Source organism: Bradysia coprophila, unplaced genomic scaffold (genome assembly GCF_014529535.1).
Source record: "Bradysia coprophila strain Holo2 unplaced genomic scaffold, BU_Bcop_v1 contig_297, whole genome shotgun sequence".
Lineage (NCBI taxonomy): Eukaryota > Metazoa > Arthropoda > Insecta > Diptera > Sciaridae > Bradysia > Bradysia coprophila.
Genome location: NW_023503555.1, coordinates 4668647 through 4691381, shown reverse-complemented (window position 1 = coordinate 4691381; position 22735 = coordinate 4668647). Strand labels below are relative to the sequence as shown.

At 37.0% G+C, this 22735-nt stretch overlaps 3 protein-coding genes across 5 annotated transcripts in view; 1 reads left to right on the top strand and 2 right to left on the bottom strand.

The window, feature by feature from the left end:
* LOC119078566 (monocarboxylate transporter 2) overlaps positions 1-22735 on the bottom strand; it is a 116257-nt gene that overhangs the window by 32812 nt on the left and 60710 nt on the right. For both annotated transcript variants that reach the window (XM_037186137.1, XM_037186139.1), the window contains exons 2-4: positions 20123-20924; positions 5557-5693; positions 5263-5410 (exon numbers count right to left, since the gene is read on the bottom strand). In XM_037186137.1, the coding sequence (XP_037042032.1) occupies positions 5263-5410; positions 5557-5693; positions 20123-20339 (502 nt within the window). In that variant the 5' untranslated portion in view covers positions 20340-20924. The remainder of the gene's footprint in view (positions 1-5262; positions 5411-5556; positions 5694-20122; positions 20925-22735) is intronic.
* LOC119078569 (gastrula zinc finger protein XlCGF26.1-like) lies at positions 65-3289 on the bottom strand. 2 transcript variants are annotated; one of them, XM_037186143.1, is made up of 2 exons: positions 3181-3289; positions 65-2071 (listed from the first exon to the last, which is right to left on the bottom strand). In XM_037186143.1, exon 2 carries the CDS (start codon positions 2028-2030, stop codon positions 216-218), a length of 1815 nt encoding a protein of 604 aa, XP_037042038.1. In that variant the 5' UTR covers positions 2031-2071; positions 3181-3289; the 3' UTR covers positions 65-215. The 2 variants fall into 2 exon arrangements, with proteins under 2 accessions (XP_037042038.1, XP_037042039.1); XM_037186144.1 differs by lacking the exon at positions 3181-3289 and adding an exon at positions 3019-3128.
* LOC119078584 (piggyBac transposable element-derived protein 4-like) lies at positions 10348-11156 on the top strand. Its single transcript, XM_037186161.1, has 2 exons — positions 10348-10875; positions 10942-11156. The coding sequence occupies exons 1-2, from the start codon at positions 10401-10403 to the stop codon at positions 11079-11081; spliced, it is 615 nt and encodes a 204-aa protein (XP_037042056.1). The 5' UTR covers positions 10348-10400; the 3' UTR covers positions 11082-11156.

The following is a 22735-nucleotide window of genomic DNA, read 5'->3' as shown; positions in this document are numbered from 1 at the left end:
AGTGCGAAAAACACGAAGGGTCCGCCTTCGACTTATACTGAAGTTAAAAGACAGAAACTTCGCTTCTGATTTTTCCGATTATTTTATTCATTGCATAAGATGTTTACATCCGTTATAAATCCACCCAATCGAATCCGACAATTTCAATCTTCAGAGTCAATCCTTATATCGCGAAGTGACGGATCTAATTTGGCGACTTCTCTTAACTACTAGCTTCATTGCTTATGATTTTCGAAATGGGCTCTCAATCGCCGAATTTTAGCTGCACACTTGAACCGACAAATGTAACATTCGAATTCAGTGGGTGTCTGCGGAGATTTGTTCGCCTTACCCACTGAGCGAACGAAATGTATTTTCCTCATATGTTTCCGGTAACTGTCTTGATGCACAAATGTTTTCGAACAATGTTCACACTTTACCGCCTTTCCACCGGTGTGCGTAGTCTTGTGTCTAATTAGCGATGTTGATGTGATGAATTTCTTTGAACAGAAGCTGCAGGCATATTGTCTCTGACTCTCATCCAAATGTGTTTTGCTATGTTTATTCCGCAACGAAATCGACACAAACATCTTTGGACAAACGGCACAGCCGACACGTTTTTCATTCGCATGAGTTTTTATATGTTCCTTATGAACGCAAGCCCATGCGCTTCTTTCGTCACAGTATTTGCATTTGAATTGTTCTTGACCGGTGCCTGTTCGCTGATGATTGACCCAAGATATCTTCGCGCGAAACTTTGTGGAACAGCGATCGCATGAATATTGCTTTTCACCGTGGGTGAGTCGGTGCGCTCTTAAAAGAGTTTTCGATTTGAATGCCTTTTGACACACATCACAAACGTGAGGCCGGTCGTCACTGTGTACCCTGCGATGATCAATCAATGTGGATAAACGGGAAAATGTGCCAGGACATTGGGTGCAGGCGTACGGTTTCTCTTTCGTGTGCATACGTACATGATTCTTGAGTACAGTTTTTGCAGTAAAAGCTTTTGAACAAAATTTACAGACAAACGGCCTCTCTCCCCTGTGAATTCTCTGGTGCATTTGTAAGCCATTTCTGCAGAAAAATTTCTTCGGGCACTCTGTGCATGCAACGGTGTTTTTATCGGCTCTATGTCTGCGTCGGTGTCGCATTAAACCTCCTCTGTTCTTAAATGATTTTGAACATTTAGCATAGTCACAAATAAACCGTCGCTCGTCGCTATGTATCCGCAGGTGTTCTTGCAAGGTGCCATATGTCCCGAAAGAATTCCCGCATTTTGAACATGTGTATGGTCGTGAGCCAGTATGCTTTCGGCGATGGCACTCCAGTTGATACGCAAGAATAAATTTCATGGGACAAAATTCGCATTCGAATTTCTTGTCCCCGATGTGCTTTTTCAGGTGATAATTGAGAGAACACTTTTGCCAGAAAGTTTTCGAACAAAGTTCACATTTGAAATTTTTCAGACCATGTAGCCTCTGGTGATTTTTCATGGATGTTACGGTTGAAAATTTCTTTGCGCAATCAGGACAACCGAATTTTTTCGCTATATGGGTGGTCATATGATTTTTTAAGTTACTTTTTGCTGGAGTCTTATGACCACAAATGTCGCATTCAAATATTCGTCCTTTCGATGCATGTCGTACACTCTTCGACATTTTGATATATTTGTCAATCATCACGTTGGATAATCTCTTCAATCTGACCGAAGCTCTCTTTCGGCATCTGCCGTCGTCGTCACCCAATTGTTGTAATTCATTGATCGCTGAAACTTGCTGGTTATTGCATTCATAGTTCGATGAGCGTACGTTGAGATATTTAACGTCTTCTTCAACTGTAATATCCGATTCGAAAACGTAGCCATTCAAATTGAAATCTGCTTCTGTTGTGATAATAGTTCTCGGTGGATCGATGAGTCTGACCTTTCTCTCTGAAGTTTCGTCCAATTCCTCTGGAGTAACGTAAACAATGGGGATGGTATTGTCATTTTCTGCTTCAATTTTTATTTTCATATTCATTGGTCGTTCCGATTCATCTGTGACGTGCATTTTGCATCCGTGTGTGTGGTTGGAATGGAATTACAGTATTCCTGAGACAAAGAAAGAAAGAAACAACTAATTTATGGATTTTTGTCAGGGAATAACCAAACACGAAGGGGGCTAAGAAAATTTGTGTTTCGACACAGCATAGCTACAATATTAAATGGTAGCTACACAGCACTTGTACTACCATGAACGAACATTGAATTGACAATTGTGGAGGTTTTAATGATAAGAGCTACTGCTTAAGAGGCACCGGTACCTGGCTAAAATTGTAGTCTACATTTGCGTGTGTCGTATTTCATTTTTGATGATATCTTTTCATCAGAATCCTTTTTGAAAAATGTACGACCGCAATAACGACCGTGAATATGCTAGCTTTAAATAAAAATTAGTTTTAGTTGTAGTCGTTTGATCAGCTCTGAGAACAATGAGTAGTTTATAAAAGTTGCGTTAAACTGCTCAATTTTTTCAGAGCTGGTCAAACGACTACAACCAAAACTAATTTTGATTTAAAGCTAACACATTCGTGGTCGGAATTGTGGTCGATCATATTTGAAAATGGATTCTGATGGAAAGATATCATCAAAAATGAAATATGAGGCACACAAATGTAGGCTACAATTTTAGCTGAGTACCGGTGCCTCTTAACAAAATTTTCATAAACTGTTCAGTTTTCTCAGAGCTGGTCAAACTGCTACAACCAAATTTATTTTCTTTTAAAAGCTAGCGCTAGCAATTCGTGGTCGTTAATGCGGTCGTACATTTTTGAAAATGAATTTTGGTGGAAGCGACGTTCTGAAGAAACAGCGAGTTCCTGAAGAAGCAATTAGTCGTCGCCGATTCTTCAAGAACTCACCTTTTCTTGAGGAAGTCGCCGTTTCCTAACATTTTGTACAAGGGAAAATTGCTTGTTCGAAATGTTAAAACGGCGAGAAGCAATAACGACGACTTCCTGAAGAAAATATGAGTTCATGAAGAATCGTCGCCTACTCACCTCTTTACTTCAGAAAGTCATCGTTTCTCGAGCAGTCGATTTTTCAGTGACTATTGATGCTAGTAGCAGTGGTTTATTTACTCTCAATTTTAAGTGACGAACGATTATTTAAAAACTTTAGAAAATTAGGCATTTTTATTAACTCAACTATGCTCTTCGTACCTTTCTTATAACATTAGACACTGATTATAACACCATCAATTATTCACACACAAAAACAAACCAACGCTTGGCTCAGTTTGATCGACCGATCAACATATAGTGTCCACTTCGAAATTCGCACAGAAATACACCCACATACAACATTCCGCAGTTTAACAGTATTGTCACAACAGAATATTGTATGTGTTTGTGTGCGAATTCGAAGTAATATGCTCTAGTCGTGACATTGATGACAGGTTTGTTTGTACTAGAGGATCTTACATACTAAACATTCATATTTAAATGATCAGGCGGCAAATTTAACTGGGTCCTTAATGTAATTGGATGTTGAGGAATGTTGCTCGGTGTCATTCACAAAATAGCCAGCGTGGTACACAATATCATATTTTTCTTCTACAAATAGAGAATATAATACTGGTACCGGTATCAGTATCGGAAATGCTCAGTATCAAAAATAGCGGTCTTGATCAAAAAATACAGGGACTAGTATCGATAATGAGACTTCGGGGTGTTTCACACAAACAGTTGAGTGTGCGAAATTCCCTCCATGAGTTAATATCGCACAGTCCGGACTTCCCTTCAGGGGTGAATTTCGTTGTCACTCGAAAGAGCGGGGCTGAATGTCTCAAGTGAAACAGGAAATATTTTCGAAGTTTTTAATTTTCTATTTCGACTTGCAGCAAATATTGCCATTGTTTGTCGACTTCGATTTGAATTTAACAACATTGTGGAAGCGATAGACAAGATTGAAAGAAACCCAAATTTACCGAATTTTACGGAATTTATCGAAACATATTTCGGTACGTTTTTGGTAAATTTCAGTAAATAACTTTACCAATAGTAGGCCCTGAGCTAAACGAATGATCTTCATTTTTTTCGCAATTCCGGTCCATAATCATCACCTTTCCATGCATCCATTTAATGTCGTTTTGAAGGTATTTATTTCACTGTATTTCTGGACACAGTGCGATATTAACTTTTTTTCGCACGCAGTGCATTGCAATCTTGCATTGATCAGAAATCGAACCCCCGACACCAAAAGGTTCTTGAACACAAAGCAGCGACTATAGCCATTCGGCGATAGAGTCACACAATTATACCGAACGTATTGTTGAAGCGTATATACTAAGCATTGACTACTCGATTTCATTCAACGCATCTCTTTACATCACATTGCAATGTTTATTATAATGCCTTCTTGATCGTTCAAATGAATTTCTGTATATACAAGAATTTTGGAACAAAATGTAGGACATGTTTTGCATTGGAAAGGTGATTATGGCCCGAAATTGCGAAAAACGTTGTATCTACCAAGGTAGGTATGAAGGTATTTTTTCGCACACGACGTCTTGTCGACCTCGGCTTCGCCTCGGGTCGACAATCGACATCTAGTGCGAAAAAATACCTTCATACCTACCTTGGTAGATAAATAACTATTATGATTCTGCATTTAGCTATTCATATAAGACAACTTTCTTTCGCTGCTGTCGATAAAACAGATGATTAGCCGTTTCTAAAAGGTTAACTTTCCCATACAAATTTAACTGTTCAATGGTGTCATTGACCCACACATTCATTTCGCATTATCCATCAATGTCTCAACGTAAAAAAAACTCTGCTCGTGTGGACCTATTAACAGCATCACCAAGAATGTGCTGAAGCTGTATGTGCCAATTATTATGCATTGCAAGAGATAAATCATCTTGACAATGGCAGATTGGGTGGTGGTGAAATAGTGATATATACGCATGATGAAATTAATTTTCCATTACGTTGATGAAAGCAAAGCTATGCCATGGAAAATTTGTCCAAGTTTACGACCAGTAAACTTTTCCGAACACAAACTTTTCCCCAATCAAGAAAAAAATATCGTCCCAGTGAATGGCTCCCAGTAAATTCAACGAAGAAATTGCACAAACTCTCTCTCTCAAACACAATAGCTTTGCTTTCGGAAAAACATCGAGAAATTTTCGTCGTTTCGAATAAATCATTTCGATTATTTTGAAAAATTATCCATCCCCATACACTCGCACCGAGAGCAGGAGATATCGTTCGTGGAAAAGGCAATAAATTAAGCAATACCTGTTTCCGTTGCCACCTCTTTGCCTAAATGGAGCGTTGCATACAACAGCAACAAACCGTACGATAGCTGGAAACCAGTTGTAAGAACATGAGCGAGAAATGCAACACCAGTTATTATCCAACCCCAACCGCCGTCCGGATAGAAATGCTGGAATAGGAAAGAGAAAATTTGTTAACGAAAATGGGTGGCGCTTTCCCAGCTCACCTCTGTTATTACAGAATTTTATGAGCAAACTTTTCACATCAATTTTCGATTTTGTTGACATCCTATACTATGGAACTATGTTCGCTTACCTGTCTGATTGCATTTGCATCGACACCAGCACGCCGAAGGCCAGGTACGTTACGATGCAATGAATGGAATTCACGTTCGAGCAGAGCTGGACATGCCGAATCATCGTCATCATTTTGTCGCCCTCGAGCATCATAACCTAACGATAAAAATGTTTAGAAAACAATTTGATTTAATTCCAAAAATAAAATCTACAGCACACGCTACTCGACTGACTGTGAAATGCATGTCTTTACACTTCATTCAATTCCGAAAACATAAGTTATCCCTCCTCCCATACCATTAATAAATGAGGATATCAATCAAAAAGATTAATTATAATCTTAAGCAGGCTTTTTAAAGGTTTTCTTGGCGAAACTTTTCCAGTAATTCGATTGGGGGATTAAATATATTAAAAAAGGGTCATCGTATTAAGACGTAACAACGATGATAACATTATTATTCCTAACGATGGAAGACGGTACGGAATTTAATGAATCATCTCGCAACATCTCTCTCAATGGGAATTATTTCGGTGAAATAAAATGCAAAATTAATTTGCTGCTTGTAATTAAATCTAAGTGAATAAATTAATATTTCGGGCTCTGCGTATCCACCATAGACAGCCATATAAATATAGACGTGTACGAGCGGTGGATACAGCTTCATATATAAACGACCGAAATATCCTGCTGTATCTGTTATAAGGAAAAGAATAAATAAATTTTCGGACCGAACAGCATTCGCAATTGAAATTCATCTCACAAAATCTACAGTGGAGAGTGGTTGTGTATGTTTCTGATAGAAAGAAAAATATTCGACTCTTGTACACGACAGGTTGGTGTATGTTTCGTTCTTCGATGATCTGGAACGGACATTAACATAATTTAGTGTTCATCTCCTGGTAGGAACTTAATTAAATGTAAGAGTTTCAATGGTTTTTTGGATGATGAATGACCGAACTGGAGTAAAAAGAATAAACATCACCATCTTGACATCAGGCCTGGGCTATCAGAAATACATATCAACAAGACTCTCTTTTTAGTGCATCGATCTCGTAGTTTACTGTCTTGGTTGGTTACACCTTTTCATCTCTACATAATTTTTGAAAGTACCAGCCATAGTTAGGGTTGCCATTCGTCCTCTTTTTAGAGGACATGTCCTCTTTTTTCGGCTAATTCTTCTTTTTTGTAAAAATTCTAAGAACATCACTTTTTTCACAATACGTCCTCTTTTGTCCTCTTTTTTCTAAAATCTTTTTAAATTTTAGCAAAGTTTAACAGATGTGGTTACCAGACCTCGTAGTCAAAAATTCCACTCCATATTAAGGAATTAAGGAGGTTCTAGCATGAAGAATAGGAATTTTTATGTGTAAAATAAGGAGGAAACCAGGAGTTTAAAAAAAAACGAAATTAAAATTAAGTTATAACCGAGTCATATTCTAGCAGCAATTTAAAAATGCACCTATATTTGTTCGAAATAGGCAGATTGTAGGAAATTCGTCAGAAACGGAAAGATTTTAGAAAATTTTCCAAGATTTGTCAGAAACAGTCAGATTTCAGAAAATGTGCCTAGATCAGGCCTAGATTTGTAAATTATTAAGAAACACGTTACTTATATTTTAGATTTTTACTTCGAAACAAAAATGGAGTATCGAAAAAAAAAATATGAATTTTTTCTGAGATAAAGAGCGTGTTTGTAGTTGCAGTGCAAGAACTCCCAGTAAAGTTAGCAACAAATAAGTAAAAGTATCACTTTTCTGGAAAATAAGGAAGAATATAAAAGTTTTTATAAAAATAAGGAAAAATAAGTCATGTTTTCAAATGGTAGGTACTGAAAGCTCGAATTCGCCTCAAACCAATTAAAATTCCAATTTCAACTTTTCTCACTAATAATTTGAATATCTTTGGGTCCACATGGAATAATAAAAGAGCTAAGACTCAATATTTGTCCTCTATTGGTCCTCTTTTTTCAATTAAAAAGTGTCCTCTTTTTGTCCTCTTTTTTTGTACGAAATGTCCTCTTTTCGAATTTTCAAAAATGGCAACCCTAGCCATAGTGATAGAGACGACCTTGAAAAATGATGATGAACTTGAGCAATATTATCTGGGTCGTCACAAAATGCTGGTGATGACCTTAGTAATGATATAGTGTTTGTGTTGCTGATCTTAAACTTAAACATGAACTCTGTCGGTTCTTATCAACAGCGACAACAGAAAATAAGCGATTGACCCAGTGTTTTCTCGTACAGCAGAATGTTTGTTAATAGTAAAGGAAATGGAAGATTTAGGATGCAAGTACTTAATGAAAAAGTAGTAACAGATAATTTCAACTATATGTTTTCCACATGAATCATGTCATTTGGCAACGGCCTTGAGAAACTCAACGTTAATTGTGCAAATACTGTGTAATAGGGTGGATCGATTTTTCACAATTTGAATATCCAGCTCTATTCGTAGCTCACCGAGATGAATCTAGCACTGCATCAGTGCATTTTCGTTTTCGACTTCTTTTGAATACCGTTGGTTCAACCAACTTGGTTGTAGTTATGTGTACCTTGAAGGGTGCTGCTGCTACAACGAACTATCTAAAGTTAATGAAAGATATATGGCTACGAAAAGGCGGATCGGGCTCAAATCAATGTAAGTGTAAAACAGGTATGGTCTATTGTCCGCCCGGAGGACATAAAAATTTGATTTTCGTACTTAAACGCATTCTTTTTATATTATTTTGACATAAAATGTGAGTGCGTTTAAGACGAATTCGCCGATCGACCATACCTGTTCTAGACTTTCATTGGCTCAAATGACGCTTAAACTTAGTAAAGGAAGCCGTGATATTGGAATTATCAGTAAGAAAATGCAAGGGTACATCGGGATTTGCAAGATTAGTGCATTTGGAGAGTCCGGGCGTGAATGATAACCCAAATACATCAGTAGTGGCATCAAGATTACACCTTTGGTAGAGTGCATTTTTGGAATCAGGATACCAACATTAGTTTAACAAAGTACAATTCTGACGACAACATGACGTACCAGATGTACCCTTGTTCATCCACGAAGTTTTTAGAACGAAGTAACGATCCATTTGATCTGTAAACAGCAAGCTTATATCACTTGACCTTGTAATCACTATACATTTACTTCTTTCGTTTCAAGTATACCTTTAGTGTTTGTTATTCATACAAAATCTTGTACTTCCTTAGTTTCATATCATTTTACTGTATAAAAGTACTCTAGCCTCAACACGTCTTTTATTCTTATCGTCGTTGACAATAGCTAATAACTGAACTAAACTAACTCCGTTATGAAACAGCAAACCAGACTTAATAGATCCTTTGATTGCATGAATGCATTCCCACAAAACGGTACCGCACCATCAATAAATGCACAATCAATTGGAAAACCATGTGCACATATAGAAAAAAGCCAGTGAAAAGTCTGCCAAAAATGCAAATGAAATATGTTTTGCATCAAAATTAACTAACTAACTCGAATTCAATTATTTGCAATGGAAAATATTCAGTTTTCCTACATCCTAACGGTTGTACTGTTACTGTATTAGAACTTCTGTTGTCCATAAATAAAAAATTTTTCCTTTGAAATTCAATTTTCGAAATGATTTGTAACAATTGTTTATTAAAAGGGAACTTTACGGCTTAAGCCATTTTCGTCGTCAAGGTAAAAATAAAATGTGCTCAACGCGCCCCTATACTTTTTATTATTGAATAATAAAATAAGAAATAATCCGACAAGAACTCACACAGACCTTATGGCCTATGATGATACAGCAGAACGACTTGACAGCCTTATGTGAAGGCATTAAAGTTTTATTTGCGATAAATAAAATTATTTTACGATGCATCCATGGTTCGACTTGAAGGGAGTGGGTGGGTTGGTGCGGTGTATTCTACGCTCCATATAAAACGATATCCGAATTCAAACCAGTCAAATTGAGAAGATGTATTAATTCCCATGTTTTTATGTTACAATCGGTTTGAAACAAATTTTCCAAACGGAATGGAGAAAACATTTTATTTTAACGTCAAATGGAAAAGTAAAATAAACGATAACACCGTTCGGCATTGGCAGCGAGATGGGGAATCAAAAACTGTAAAAGTATAATAGTTAAAATGGTAAGAGAGAAATCGCTTTATGCTTGTCGCAATAATAAAAATTTATTCTTTTGGCGGTTAACCCTCTTGTATTTTGTGGTAACTAGTTGTGCCACCGACAATTTCATACGAAATATACTAGCAATCATCTAGTTCCCTTCGATTTTCGAAAGTCCTAATAAAGTAGGCTAGAAATCAATTTTTCAGTTGTCATTTAGATTGCTTTTAGTTTTGTGTTGGGTATACAAAATTTTTGATTGTGCAATCTTTAAAATGAAACGAAAATCAAAATTAAATCCAAAAAAAAATACTCTAATCAGAGCACAACCGGTCAAAAGCGCTACAAAAGTGAAAATTGAATCAAAAAATATCTTGAGACGGTCGGAGAGACTATCAGAACGCAGATTACAACTTCACTACTCCCTGCCGGATTGTGATGATTCAGAAAACGACGCCGATGAAGGAGCAGTTGAAGAGCTACTTGAATTGAGTGATTGTGAGGACGATGTGGAGGTCAACGACTTTGGTGAAATGAGCAGCGAGGATGAAGCGAATATGAGCGATGACTCCGGTGAAATTCCTGAAAAGATGGTTTTTGACCAATCTGTGTGGACCGGCAGTGATTTTATCTGGGATACCAACACTGAATATTTCGACAAACTGGACAAAACGTTTGATAAATCCGCTAACGTCATTGGGGATATTGGATTATCTGAAAAGGATTTCTTCGAGTCGATTTTCGACCATCACGTTATGTCAGGAATTGTAACAGAAACTAATCGTTATGCACAACAAAATAACTCAAAAAACTGGATCGATGTGACGGCTGAAGAAATGAAAGCATTTATTGGATGTCTCATCGTAATGGGAATCCATCAGTTACCCGCTTTGAAACATTATTGGTCATCAGATCCATTCTTACACGTCGAATCCGTCGCTTCAGTTATGACAGCAAGTCGTTTCAAGAAAATTGTTGAAAACCTGCACTGTAACGATAACAAGGTACAACCACCGAAATCTGATCCAAACTATGACAAGCTGCACAAAGTAAAGCCACTATTGGAAAGTTTGAACGAGAATGTTCGCAAAGTTTATCAACCTTCTGCCGTCGTCACCATCGATGAATCAATGATTCCATTCAAAGGAAGATACACGCTGAAGCAGTACATGCCAAACAAACCAATAAAATGGGGATACAAAGTGTGGTGTCTTTGCGATTCCTATACAGGTCAGTTAGCATTTGTTTCTATGTAAAATAATTCTCATAATAAAGACGTTACTTCTTGCAATGCAGGTTTCGTGATCGCTTTTTTCGTCTACACTGGAAAAGATGACACACCGAAAAACATAACTCTTGGAGAAAAGGTTGTGACGAAATTGGTTGAGGCAGCCAAAATTGAACGTATACCAGCTGTTCTTTGTTTGAAAATTTAATGAAACGAGATACATTCGCCTGTGGTACAGTGAAAGGCACCTCCAAGGGACTGCCGAGTTTCATGCGTAAAAACAGAAGAAATGACAAAAACATGGCGCGAGGAGAATTTCAATTTGGTGTAAAAAACAAAACCGCTGCCGTGAAATGGATGGATAGGAAACCAGTATGTTTCTTGTCATCAGTGCACAGTCCCCGAAAAGTGTCAACGGTTCTCCGCAGACAACGAAACGGTATCCGAATTGAAGTTGGTTGTCCCGAAGTGGTAAAGGTGTACAATCAAACAATGGGCGGTGTCGACAAGTTCGACCAACTTCGCGAATGTTACGCTGTGGGACGACGTTCAGTAAAGTGGTGGCACAGAATATTTTACTATTTGGTCGACTTAGCAATAGTAAATGGGTTTATAATGTGGAAACTGAAACAGGAGGAGCCGTCTAAATGCCATCAACTCGATTTTCGTATCAGCTTGGCTCGACAATTGATTGGAGGTTTTTCTTCAAGGAAAAGTCGTGGTCGACCACCAAATTTTGTGAAGCGTGCACTTCCGGATTCAGTGAGATTGGCTAATGTTGGCTCTCATATGCCGCAGCAACATGAGAACTACCGTAGGTGTAAATTGTGTAGCAAAGGAAGGCAGAGCCAACAACGAACACGGTATACTTGCACATTTTGCCGAGTCCCTTTGTGTATTCATCCGTGTTTCATCAAATTTCATAAATAGAAATTTGTATATATCAAAAATTTAGCTCCTTGAGCCAGCTGTTATGAAAAAATTTACCATAATCTTGCAGTAAGGAGTTTGATAGATGCCAAACTTTGTTGAATTTTAAAAATAATGTATTCGTGAAATCGAAGACCCCAATATTGGGGCGAAAATAAATTTGTTTATGAAAATTATCGCCTTTTATAGTATGAAATCCAGAGAAGTGCAACTACTTCATTTGTTTAGAATATCAATGGTAAGTTGTCGGTCATATCCATGCAGAGATATGGACACTCACGTAAACACATAAATATTCCCATATTTATAACTAAAACTTCAATTACTTCGAATGTTTAGAAGTGGAATAATTGCATACACATGAACACGAACACGTCTGCGCACATCGCATTTTTATTCAAATTTCATTGTACAGCACAGCGTTAGTACGTTGTGGACTTATGATTTCACCTAAGTTGAATGTTTTTGCTGAAATTTAACAATAAAAACTTCAAAAATATGGAATATTGTTATAGGAGAATTTTGTTTCCTTGTAAACAATATTTTTATTTTCCAGCTGACGATCTGTCAAAACTAGCATTACACTGTAAAAGTTCATCACACGGTGACGGTACTGATACACTTTAAAATTGCTACCAATTATTTAAATATAAAAGGGTTAAAAATTAAACAGAGAGCAAAATTTATTTTTGAAGTTAAGTGTTTGTTTGACCTGCTTTGGGATAGCATTCCATTAAAAAATTTAAAGTGAAAGATATTTTACACAAACAATGTAGGTTAGCAGCCTTTCACGGACATCAGAACATATCGCCAATCATAATTATCGAGTCTGCTACTTCCCTTATTCTTAAGTAATTTCTTATAGACTAGACACAAAATCTTTTACTTCAACTGTTTTCATGAACATTTTGCTATAAAATGTGACATTAGCCGAGAGCTCGTCGCATATTTTCGTCATCCATCGCTGTCGAATTGAATGGTGAATTTTTGGTTAATATCGAAATATCGACTGCCTGGGTACAATATTCATGTCAGCCCTTAATGAAACTACGGTTCCATACCTGATACGAAGAACATTGAAGATTTGACTTTCATTATTGAGTGATTGGCCTATTGTGGGCAGACCAAATTTTCGATTTTTCAACTTGTCTGGCAAGACTGGCCATACAATAAAAATTTTGTTTTAGATTTCATTTGTAACTTGGTACCAATGTCCCTTCAATGTGGGACAGTTGACATATTATGTATAATATAATATACCTTTAACCTCCTTAGAGTCCAACTCGCGGGACTAAATTACAGAGTTTTTCTTGTAATTTGGTCCCATTGCATGAAAAGTTGTATACGCATCTTTTGTGGACAGTAGACCTTTGGCAGTTTCGCTTGTCGTGTAAATTACTATTTCATGCGTGTGGTGTAGTCAACCTTATTTTCTCCCATGAGAAAATTGTGTTTTGTTGACAATTGATCGAATGACATTTCTAGTGAGAAAAGTGCAGCACTGTTCCCACGTATGAATGAGAGATATATACGACATGTAGAAGAAAAACGTGGTCTGGAATTTTATGTGTTGGTCACACTGATTTTGAGCTATTTAGACGTCAAAATTGTATTAACAGTTGCACTGTAGCGCTTCATTCATACAATTTTTTTTCTCATACAGGTTCTTTTGTACCACGAATATTCAACTTTGTCGTACATAACACTTTTTCATATGCTTTTCTCCAGTGAGGAGAGAAAATAGAACTTTTCTCATTTGAACTGTCACTTTTTCGAAAATCGTATGGCTAATTTATGTTTTCGTTTCGTGCAGGTAAACGGTTAGTCACACCATGCTAACATGAGAAACGTTGCGTTTACCAAAGTATATAAACATACTGAAGGTAATGCAAATCCACAAAAACTCACGGAACCCTACTTTCGGGTGAATATATACAATGTTGGCCACTAGTTAAATTCACTTTGTTAGGTTGCATATTTATACTCAACACAAAAAATTGTATGCAGAGCAACACATTTCTACCAACATTAACACGCCAACCTTCACGCAAGCAACATAACAAATCTTATATTCACCCGAAACTTGGGTTCCGTAAAATTTGTGATCTGCTGAGCATTTGCATTACCTTCAGTATGTTTATATACTTTGGCGTTTACTGGTAGAAATAAGGAATTCCAACTCGATCGAAACATCGCTTTTGTTGGAATTTCTTATTTTCTCCCCTCGGTAAACAAATAACTAATTTGTACCGGGTAGTGTCAAACGATACGGTTGGTTTCAAACTGTGGATATATGGGACTGATGATATAGTCATCTAAAACACGACTTAATAAACCTCCGTTCCCCTACAATTTCGCGTCTACTGTAGCTTTTTACACAAATGCGAGCACAAATGTTAATCAATATGGCGAAAAATTTGGTGCAGGATTAAGTTCGTAAGATTTTTTTCCACTTCGATCCAACATAACAATGTCGGTAATTTATGGTTTCTACGGATACCAAATTATCCAATTTGTATCGCTGCCGACCAAATCCCATGAGAGAGACGATCAAATCATATTTTCGATTAATATGGTGAGCCACGTATCCACGTATCAGAGCTTATCATATTCAAAGCTTTGCTTCATATTTTCGGCTGACAAAAAAGAAATTTCAGGCAATAAATTAATTCAAACATGTATTCCCTTTGAGCCCACTGAATCTCGACGGTGTGTATAACAGCTTCTCATTTCCGTTTTTTTTTTCATACACACCCCTCGTTCCATTTACCTACATCACACAGTATACCCTTGTTACACCTGTCCGTCTAATATAACTTTAACATTAAAACAGCATTTCCTTCACACATAACAAATGTTCCATGGATGTCACATTTGACATGACAATTTAAAAAAAAAGAGTCACAACATGAAATACACTTCACCTAATCTGAACACGTCTCTACGTGAGGGTATATATGATTTGTCGGAGCCTGAAGTTAAAATGTTTCGTATGTGTGTTGCGATATTTTTCTCGTTCCGAGTTGATTGCCATACTATAATGTAACTGGAGAGTGAATCAAATGATAAAATCCCGAGATATAAAATCAACTCGTAATGACATGCTATTGTGTGCTGCCGTTAAGGATTAAAAGGACTCGAGTTCTATTTCATTTATCCCGAAGGACATCGATCAGAATTCGATTAAAGGGATACTGATTACAATGACAGAGACAAAATTTTTCGTTTTCTTAAATTCATTTATCATTGGAAATCGATTTCAGTTTTAAGAGATCGAAAAGTCTGATAAAAACAGGAAGTTGTGGTGGGTAATTTCGAAATTTATGAGTTTACCAGATTTAACTGATGCCTACGTAGGCATAACGTAAATATCGTAAATATGACTACAAAAACGTACTCGTTAAACACAGGTGTTGCCTGTATAATAACAGCAAATTTGCAAGTGAATCTGATTAAAAAACTTTTTATGATCGAGGTACAAAAGTATGTTCTTAAATCCAATTTTCTTACTGTTTAACCTATGATATAAATATTGTTTGAAACTGTCTTCCAATACGGGTTGTAAAATTGACTTTATATTTAGTTCCACTTCCTCTAAAGTCTAACGTTTCATTTCATTAGTAAATCACCATTAAGAGTAGGTTTCTCTTGGGTAAAATTTTGATGTCTATAAACTGCACCGAATTTTTATTTAATCATTTTTAATAAATTATAAATTTTTTGGTCCCCCTCCCATGGCACGCCTCAGAATGTTTTTCAAATGCCGCACGTTCGCAAGAATTTTTAATTTGGAAAATTAAAAAGCGCCAAAAATGCGCCTAATTTATGAATACGCCTTATGAGTGAGGTACGGACTAAGCCCATTGCGTGAATACTGAATACAGTGGAATGTATTCGATGGATTCGAAAATGCATAACCAAGTTAACCGACTTGAGTTTTAATACAGGTTATAGCTGTGCGGGTCTGCCTTTTTCGGAAACCCGCCAGACCCGAGCCCGCCCGATTACCAGACTTTCAAAACCCACAATTTTTCGACCAGAAACCCGCCCGAAACCAGTAACCCGAAAATAATTAAAAATGTCACATTTCCTCATAAACAAATTCAAAATTGCACGGTAGAGTTAATATATTCGTTACAATACGAAACAATCATGACATTGTGTGTGCGTGATGCAGAAGAACATTGAACTGGCTAACGCGATATTACATCCCATCTACTCGAAAATGTTTTCCCGCGTTTCTTTTAAATATTTCAATAGTCAAAAGCCGGGCTGACCGAAAAATCGGGCGACCCGCACAGCTCTAATACAGGTTATGATCTGACTACTTTCGGTTTGCTAGGGCTCATATACCTTAAGGACTACCGACAACAAAACAAACACAACATCTGGAACTGTAATTTGCACATACAGAGGTTCATTTTCTCTGCCCTTATCCTTAATTTTCACGTTAAATGAACATGATGGAATCATTATTCGAGACAGAAACGCTGTCTCGGTCTTGGAATGTGATAGCGTTCCCAGAACATCATAGGACTGTTCATAGTCGTTTCTATCACTTCCCTTACGAGAGTGAATTTGTAGCGTTGAACTAGTGGTGGCAGTAAAAAATCACTAGAAAATTCTCATCCTTTGATAGAGAACAAAAAAACCTTTAAAAATTCCCAACACAGGTCCAAAATTCTGAACAAATATAATAAAGCAATCACCTTAGTCATTCAAGGTAGAATAATCAGTTCCAACTCCAATCCATATCGCTAGCAGTATATACCGCAGTTCCAATTCAAATTATGACTAAATAATTCTGGTTGTTTTTACATTTCAAACTGGCAAGGGGATGTCCGCACATACGAAATATGTCTACCATCAATCATAACGGCCTATCAGACAGACAATGAGCGTACACAAAAATTAGTGACACAAGAGAAGGCATTTTTTGTTTAACAATTAAACATGACGAAGTAAAAAACAAAGTTTCATCTGCTATCGACAATGATGATGAGGAGAACAATAGATGAGCGTTGAGTACTGTTCCCTTATATATTGGAATGATGATAGAATTATTGAAGTTATAGATTTCGTAAGATACACTAAGAGATACAGATGGAGTAACAGATTTCCAGTGATTTTAGAAAGATAAGAGGAGAGTTTAGAGGAAATAAAAAGTTTTCTTGCGATCTCAGTTATCTCAGAGAGTATATTTTCAGCTGGTATCTATAACTTAAACGCATTTCTGTATTCACAAAATATTTATTGTAGAAATATGGCATGGAGTGCTGGAAACACTTCACGCTCGTAGACAGCAACCCTTTTCAATTTTTCTACGGTAACATTTTACGTATTCACCAGCGAGACTCAAGTTATAACAAATTACTGAATGGCAAGCAACTACAACCTCTTCGTCTCATTCCCTCATCATAATCCCCAATCAACAAGATGATTGTTCTCTGGAAACTAAAATTGAAAAAAGAAATGTTTTGTTGCGAATGAAAATTCTACGTTTTTAAAGACGCTCGAGTTGTTGTGTATTATAATGGCAATGGAAATCATTGCAACACGTAACTAACAAACGTGACACTGCCATTATTTTCGTATCCTGCCGAGTTAAATTCAAATTTCTATAGCAGACGGCACACTGTTCCGTCTTATTTATATTTTGAAAGTGTCATTAACTTAACATCCCACATGTCAATCCCAAGATATTCATTCAGTCGGTCGATGAACAATATAAAGAATAGAAAATATGGAAAGCATTTTGTGGTGCAGAAGGAAAGTGACACATTTTCAATGTTCTATTTTCAGCAAGGGAATAAATAAAATGTTGTTGTGCCGAGCTTTATTCCCTTGACTGAACGAGAGGGTCTTAAGGCTGAAAATCACTCAACAATGTTTGTGGCAAAATGTTCACAATGATTGAAAATGCATGACAAAGAACCTTGCTGTCGTGTTGAGTCAAAACACACAATCAATGCGACCTTGGAGGGCTTTCGAAAGCTCTCAGCTTCTTTTTGAAAAAGTGGATCATTTCAGTAGAATACAAAAAGGTTTAAAACTATCGAAAGTTCTTTAAAGGCAAAGACACAAATGCTGCCATGTCAATCTAAAACACCGTATCGCATTTGTATCTTTGCTTTTAAATAGCTTTAAGTTTCTTTTTCATTCCACCTAAATATTCCACTTTTTCACCTGAATCCAAAAGAAGCTGAAAGCGTTTGAAAGCTCTCCAAAGCACACAAACAATGCGATATGGTTTTTAGCGTAACACGGCCGAAAAGTATACGGTGTTTTGGCTGAACACTGCAGCTTGAATGAATGAAAATGACTCGATTAGTTTACTTGTTTATTTTGTTTATTCTGTAAATTTGTTTTGAAGCAAGACCATTTTATGATATTTTGTAACAAAATTCCCGAGAAACTCAGTCATCCAAGGGACCTGACCCACCCAAATGTCAGGGCCTAGTTTTTATTTCTCTTCTTCAACTTTTTTCTTCGTTTTTTTGTGGTTGCCTACGACTTAACTCAATATGAATATTTGAACCTAATTCTCTTGATATTTCCGTCACCGTCGTCACCTGTATCACTTTTTATACACATATAATCCTGTGATCTAAAGATATGCATGGTCGTTCAACATTGAAATGGTTTTATACTTTGACGGTTGTGATGTTCTGTGAATGAAAACTTTATCCACATTTGTTTAATGGACAGAAGGCGGACAGCATACGTTTCCATCGTCTTTTTTTTGCCTCAAGTGAAGTGTATTGTGAATAGCCATATACGTACATTCTACATGTCTCAATATATAATGATGAACGTACGATATTTTAAAACACCCTGCGGTGAAAACCACATTTCCCTATTATACTCAAAGTCTGTTTTAGCTTTGTGATGCACTTCATTTTAATATGACAGAGAAGGAATCATTTCTATTTATAGCACTATGGGGATGAATTGACGTTAAATTAAATTAGCACAAAACAAGCTGTCGTAAGTACAATTAAAAGTTTTTGTTCTATGCCAAGTATAATATCGAAGTCTTGAAAGTTCATTTGATGAACAATAAGGTTGAGTGTAGGCTTTAAGCTGTCTTACATAGTCACAAGAATGTTCAAAGCTTCTTTACTCAAACCAAATCTCTATTCGAGATGCTGATAGACGAACAAAATGGTTTTTACTTGAAAAGAGTCCCTCGACTCTATCAAGCACGAATCACTATACTACCAGATTTGGTCGAGACTAGCCCTACTTTAGAAACTCAGAGAAACCATTTTTTTAGAAGAAACTTGAGAACAACGAACGGTGCGGTTGCATAGACCTCAATTAAACTTTTGGTATTTTGGGATATTATTAATCAGCTCGCCCTGAACAAGGTTCCACGATTTTTTTTCAATCCCATTATTTGGTAGTTGATGCGACTACAGAGAGGTTTGTGGTGAACTGAGTTGGGTTGCAATTGGTAGTGGTGGTACCACAGTGATTAAAATTATAATTTGAAATTTTCGGCACGATATGACCTTGTAGAAACGGCTACTCATCTGTTCTCGACAACAAAGACAATAATAAGCGAAACACTCTGTGTGCACTTTTCTTTAGAAACATGTTAGGTTAAACCATTGAAGTAGAAGATTTGATGTCAAATAAATGACAACACTTCGATCAAGAGAAGTAACAGGTTTATGGTTTATGTATTAGGATTGCTGTTTGAAAAATCCTACCAGTTGGAAATAGTTATTTACACCACACAGTGCTTTTCTGGGCACTCGAGAAAACGCACGACGAGTGTGACAATACTCGCTGGTTTAAAAGATCATTTATCACCGAGTTGCATGTATTGTCCATCATCCCCGTAATATATTTCACGATTAAAAGTGAACGCGGTCACTCAGCTTGTACTGTCTAGATTGTAGGTGTGACGCTGTAAACGAGTGCGGAGTTAAAAAGAACCACAAAAAGTGTTTTTCTCAATAACCGCAACGGAAGTTTTGCTTTTCGTCCCTGACTTGGGTCACACGGACATTCAGGGCATTTGTTAAGGCGCATTGATTAAAGTGGCGCGAAATTTTCGAACAATTTTATGCCAAGAGCCCTAAAAACCTGGTGGTGTCACTGCATCTGCATCTTTAATTACAGACCCGGAAAATTGACCAACAACCTCATCAATATTCATTGTCGAAAAATCAAATTCAATTATGCGAGTAAAATTTCCAACAAGTCAAATGCATACACAGTCAAGGTCACATGCACATCTACATGTGAATTGAACCTAATCGCTCTGTTTTATTTATGCATAAATGCAACTCCATGAAATAACAAACTCACCCGTATACGTATTTGGTCCCATTCCATAGTTAATTGGCTGTCCGCCGGGGTGCACATGATGTTCATCATCATTCATATCGTGTCTTGTCGGTGGTATAGCAAATCGACATCGCGAGCACAGACCAACGCTGGATGAACGATGATAATTTGGCGGTTGTGGTATTGGAGCTGGAGGTGGTGACGCGGACAGTGCCGGAGATGCTGATTGTCCCAACATAGTGTTCGGTTGAGGAAATTGGGGTCCGTGCTTGCAGTCACCGTTTGTGCAGGTAATGTTTAGAGCTGGCTGAGACGTTGATTGTCGTGGACAATGTGGCAACCAAGATGGAGTGTTGTAAGTGCAGTAGTAGCAAGAATTTTTACAGGTACAATATCGTCACGGGATCATGTGTGGATTCGGTCGCATTGCGTTGTGGTGTGGTGAATATTTCAAGTTTGTGCAATTGTTTGACGAACTAATGTCTATGCAACCATTTGCTGTTGTTGGTGCTGTTGTCATATTTTGATGGGAATTATGGTGCATCCATTGATTGTTAAGCGAACATGTGCAATACATTTTTTGGTGTTCGAAGCCCGAAAACGAAACACTTTTACAAATTTCGGTAACACTCTATTCGTTCGTTTGTTCGCTTTTTTTTGTTTTTGGTTTGTTTCGCGTCTGTGTGTATTACGTTGTGTAGGCAAATTCAAATATGATATACGATATTTTCGTACATTATAATCCCAGCGTTTATCATGATTTATGTTCGTTGAGCTTGGTTGTTTGGTTGTTGGTGTTCGTTTTTGGAGGCTCCATTTTTCACTAGAAAAAAAAAACAATTTATTTCGGTCAAATTATATGATACCTTCATTCTTTTAAAGAGTATAAATTGGGTGTTGTAGCATCAAAAAACGGAAAAATTCTCCGTTTTCTACTTCATCGTTTTCACGATCTCTATCCAAAAGTTTTTTTTTTGGAATCAAAGGCGAGTGTATACGGTAACAAGATATACTAAAGACATTTCGTTCTACTTATATATACTTAACAAACATTTCGGTAGAGAATTCTTTCTTTCTTTTTTCGTTTATGAAACGGAAATTCCGTTTAAAATGGAACACAAAGAAGGTTGAATTCGGTGTGTAACCCGACGACATTCGGTGAAATATTACTGAGCCCATTAACAACAATACTTTCTGTGTATTTATTGCGTTTGTGTTTATAATAATGATAGGAGATTAATAATACACGCTATAACGAGAAAGGGAAAAGCAATTAAATCGAAATAAAAAGGTTGTTTAAGGACTTAATTTAGCGCAACGATGTCCCATTTGTTTGAAGCGAAAAACGAAACCGGTATTGTTATAACACTAGAACTGTAATCGCGACATTATAGTCGAGGTGGAGTTCATGATCCGAGAAATGAGGCTTCAGGCACGTAGACTTAATGTAAACTGAGCGATTTAGTCAGACCCGAACTGGCCATATGGGCTAATCGGTCAAAACTCGATGAGTTATTAAATTTTTTACTTGGCGTGGGGTAATCTGGCACACCATACGAATCTGGCGAATCTGGAACCGTCATGACTTTTCGTTACGTGTAGTGAAAGGACGCATACTATGATCGCTTGTGCCAGATTCCCCGATGCCTTTTACTTAAAATTCCCTATGTCTGCAGTTTAAAGCTCTTTATGTGTGCTGTGGAGAGCTTTCCAAATCGTTGAATTTTTGTGATTTTAAACGAAAAATGAAAGATTTCTGGGGAATGCAAAAAAAGCTCAAAACGCACGGACGGCACTTTTAAGCATTAATTTGGTTTTTACTTTCGACCAATGTCCACAATGTGGCAAAAATCTGCACTGGAATAGACATGGATATTTGCACATAGAGACAGACGTTCTTGATACGATGACTGTTAATTTGCAATTTTCTGATTTGCAAAGGATGCAAATGAGATACGGTCTTTAACACGGCAAAATGATAAGAGATTACGCTCTGACGTGCGAAAACATCGTATCGCATTGTTTGTGTGGTTCGGAGAGCTTTCGAAAGCTCTGAGATATTTCAAAATTCCATTCTAAAAGTGGAAGATTTGAGCGGAATGCAAAAGAAGCTCAAACCTTTCAAAAGCTCTTCGAAATAATAGTTACAAATACTATACAGTGTTCCGGCATAGGCATTCGTCAATCGACATCAGCATTCTAATTGTAGAATCGGCACATGATTGCGCTTCCACGCTAAGCAACCGAAAAAGAACATGTCGCAATGTTTTATTGATTTAGCGAGCTTTAAAAAGCTCTGAGTTCTTTGGGATTCACTTGGGAAATTGGAACAATTCAGCGGAATACGAAATGAGCTTAATGCTCATAAGAAGCCATAATGAATTATAAAGCTACAATATCCGACAACACAGAACCACAACGCTAATTATATATAGCAAGAAAATCCATTTTATATCGAAGATTACAGTTCTATTTTCAATGCTTTTCTGTGCTGTGGCCAATTGTAAGTGACAGTGCAATAACATTTATTTATTCGATTGTAACTACAGAAAAGAATCGATAATTTACCGATATCAAATTCGCAATAAAATTGTCTCATTCATCCGTTCGTATGCAACTAAAAAAAGCCATCAA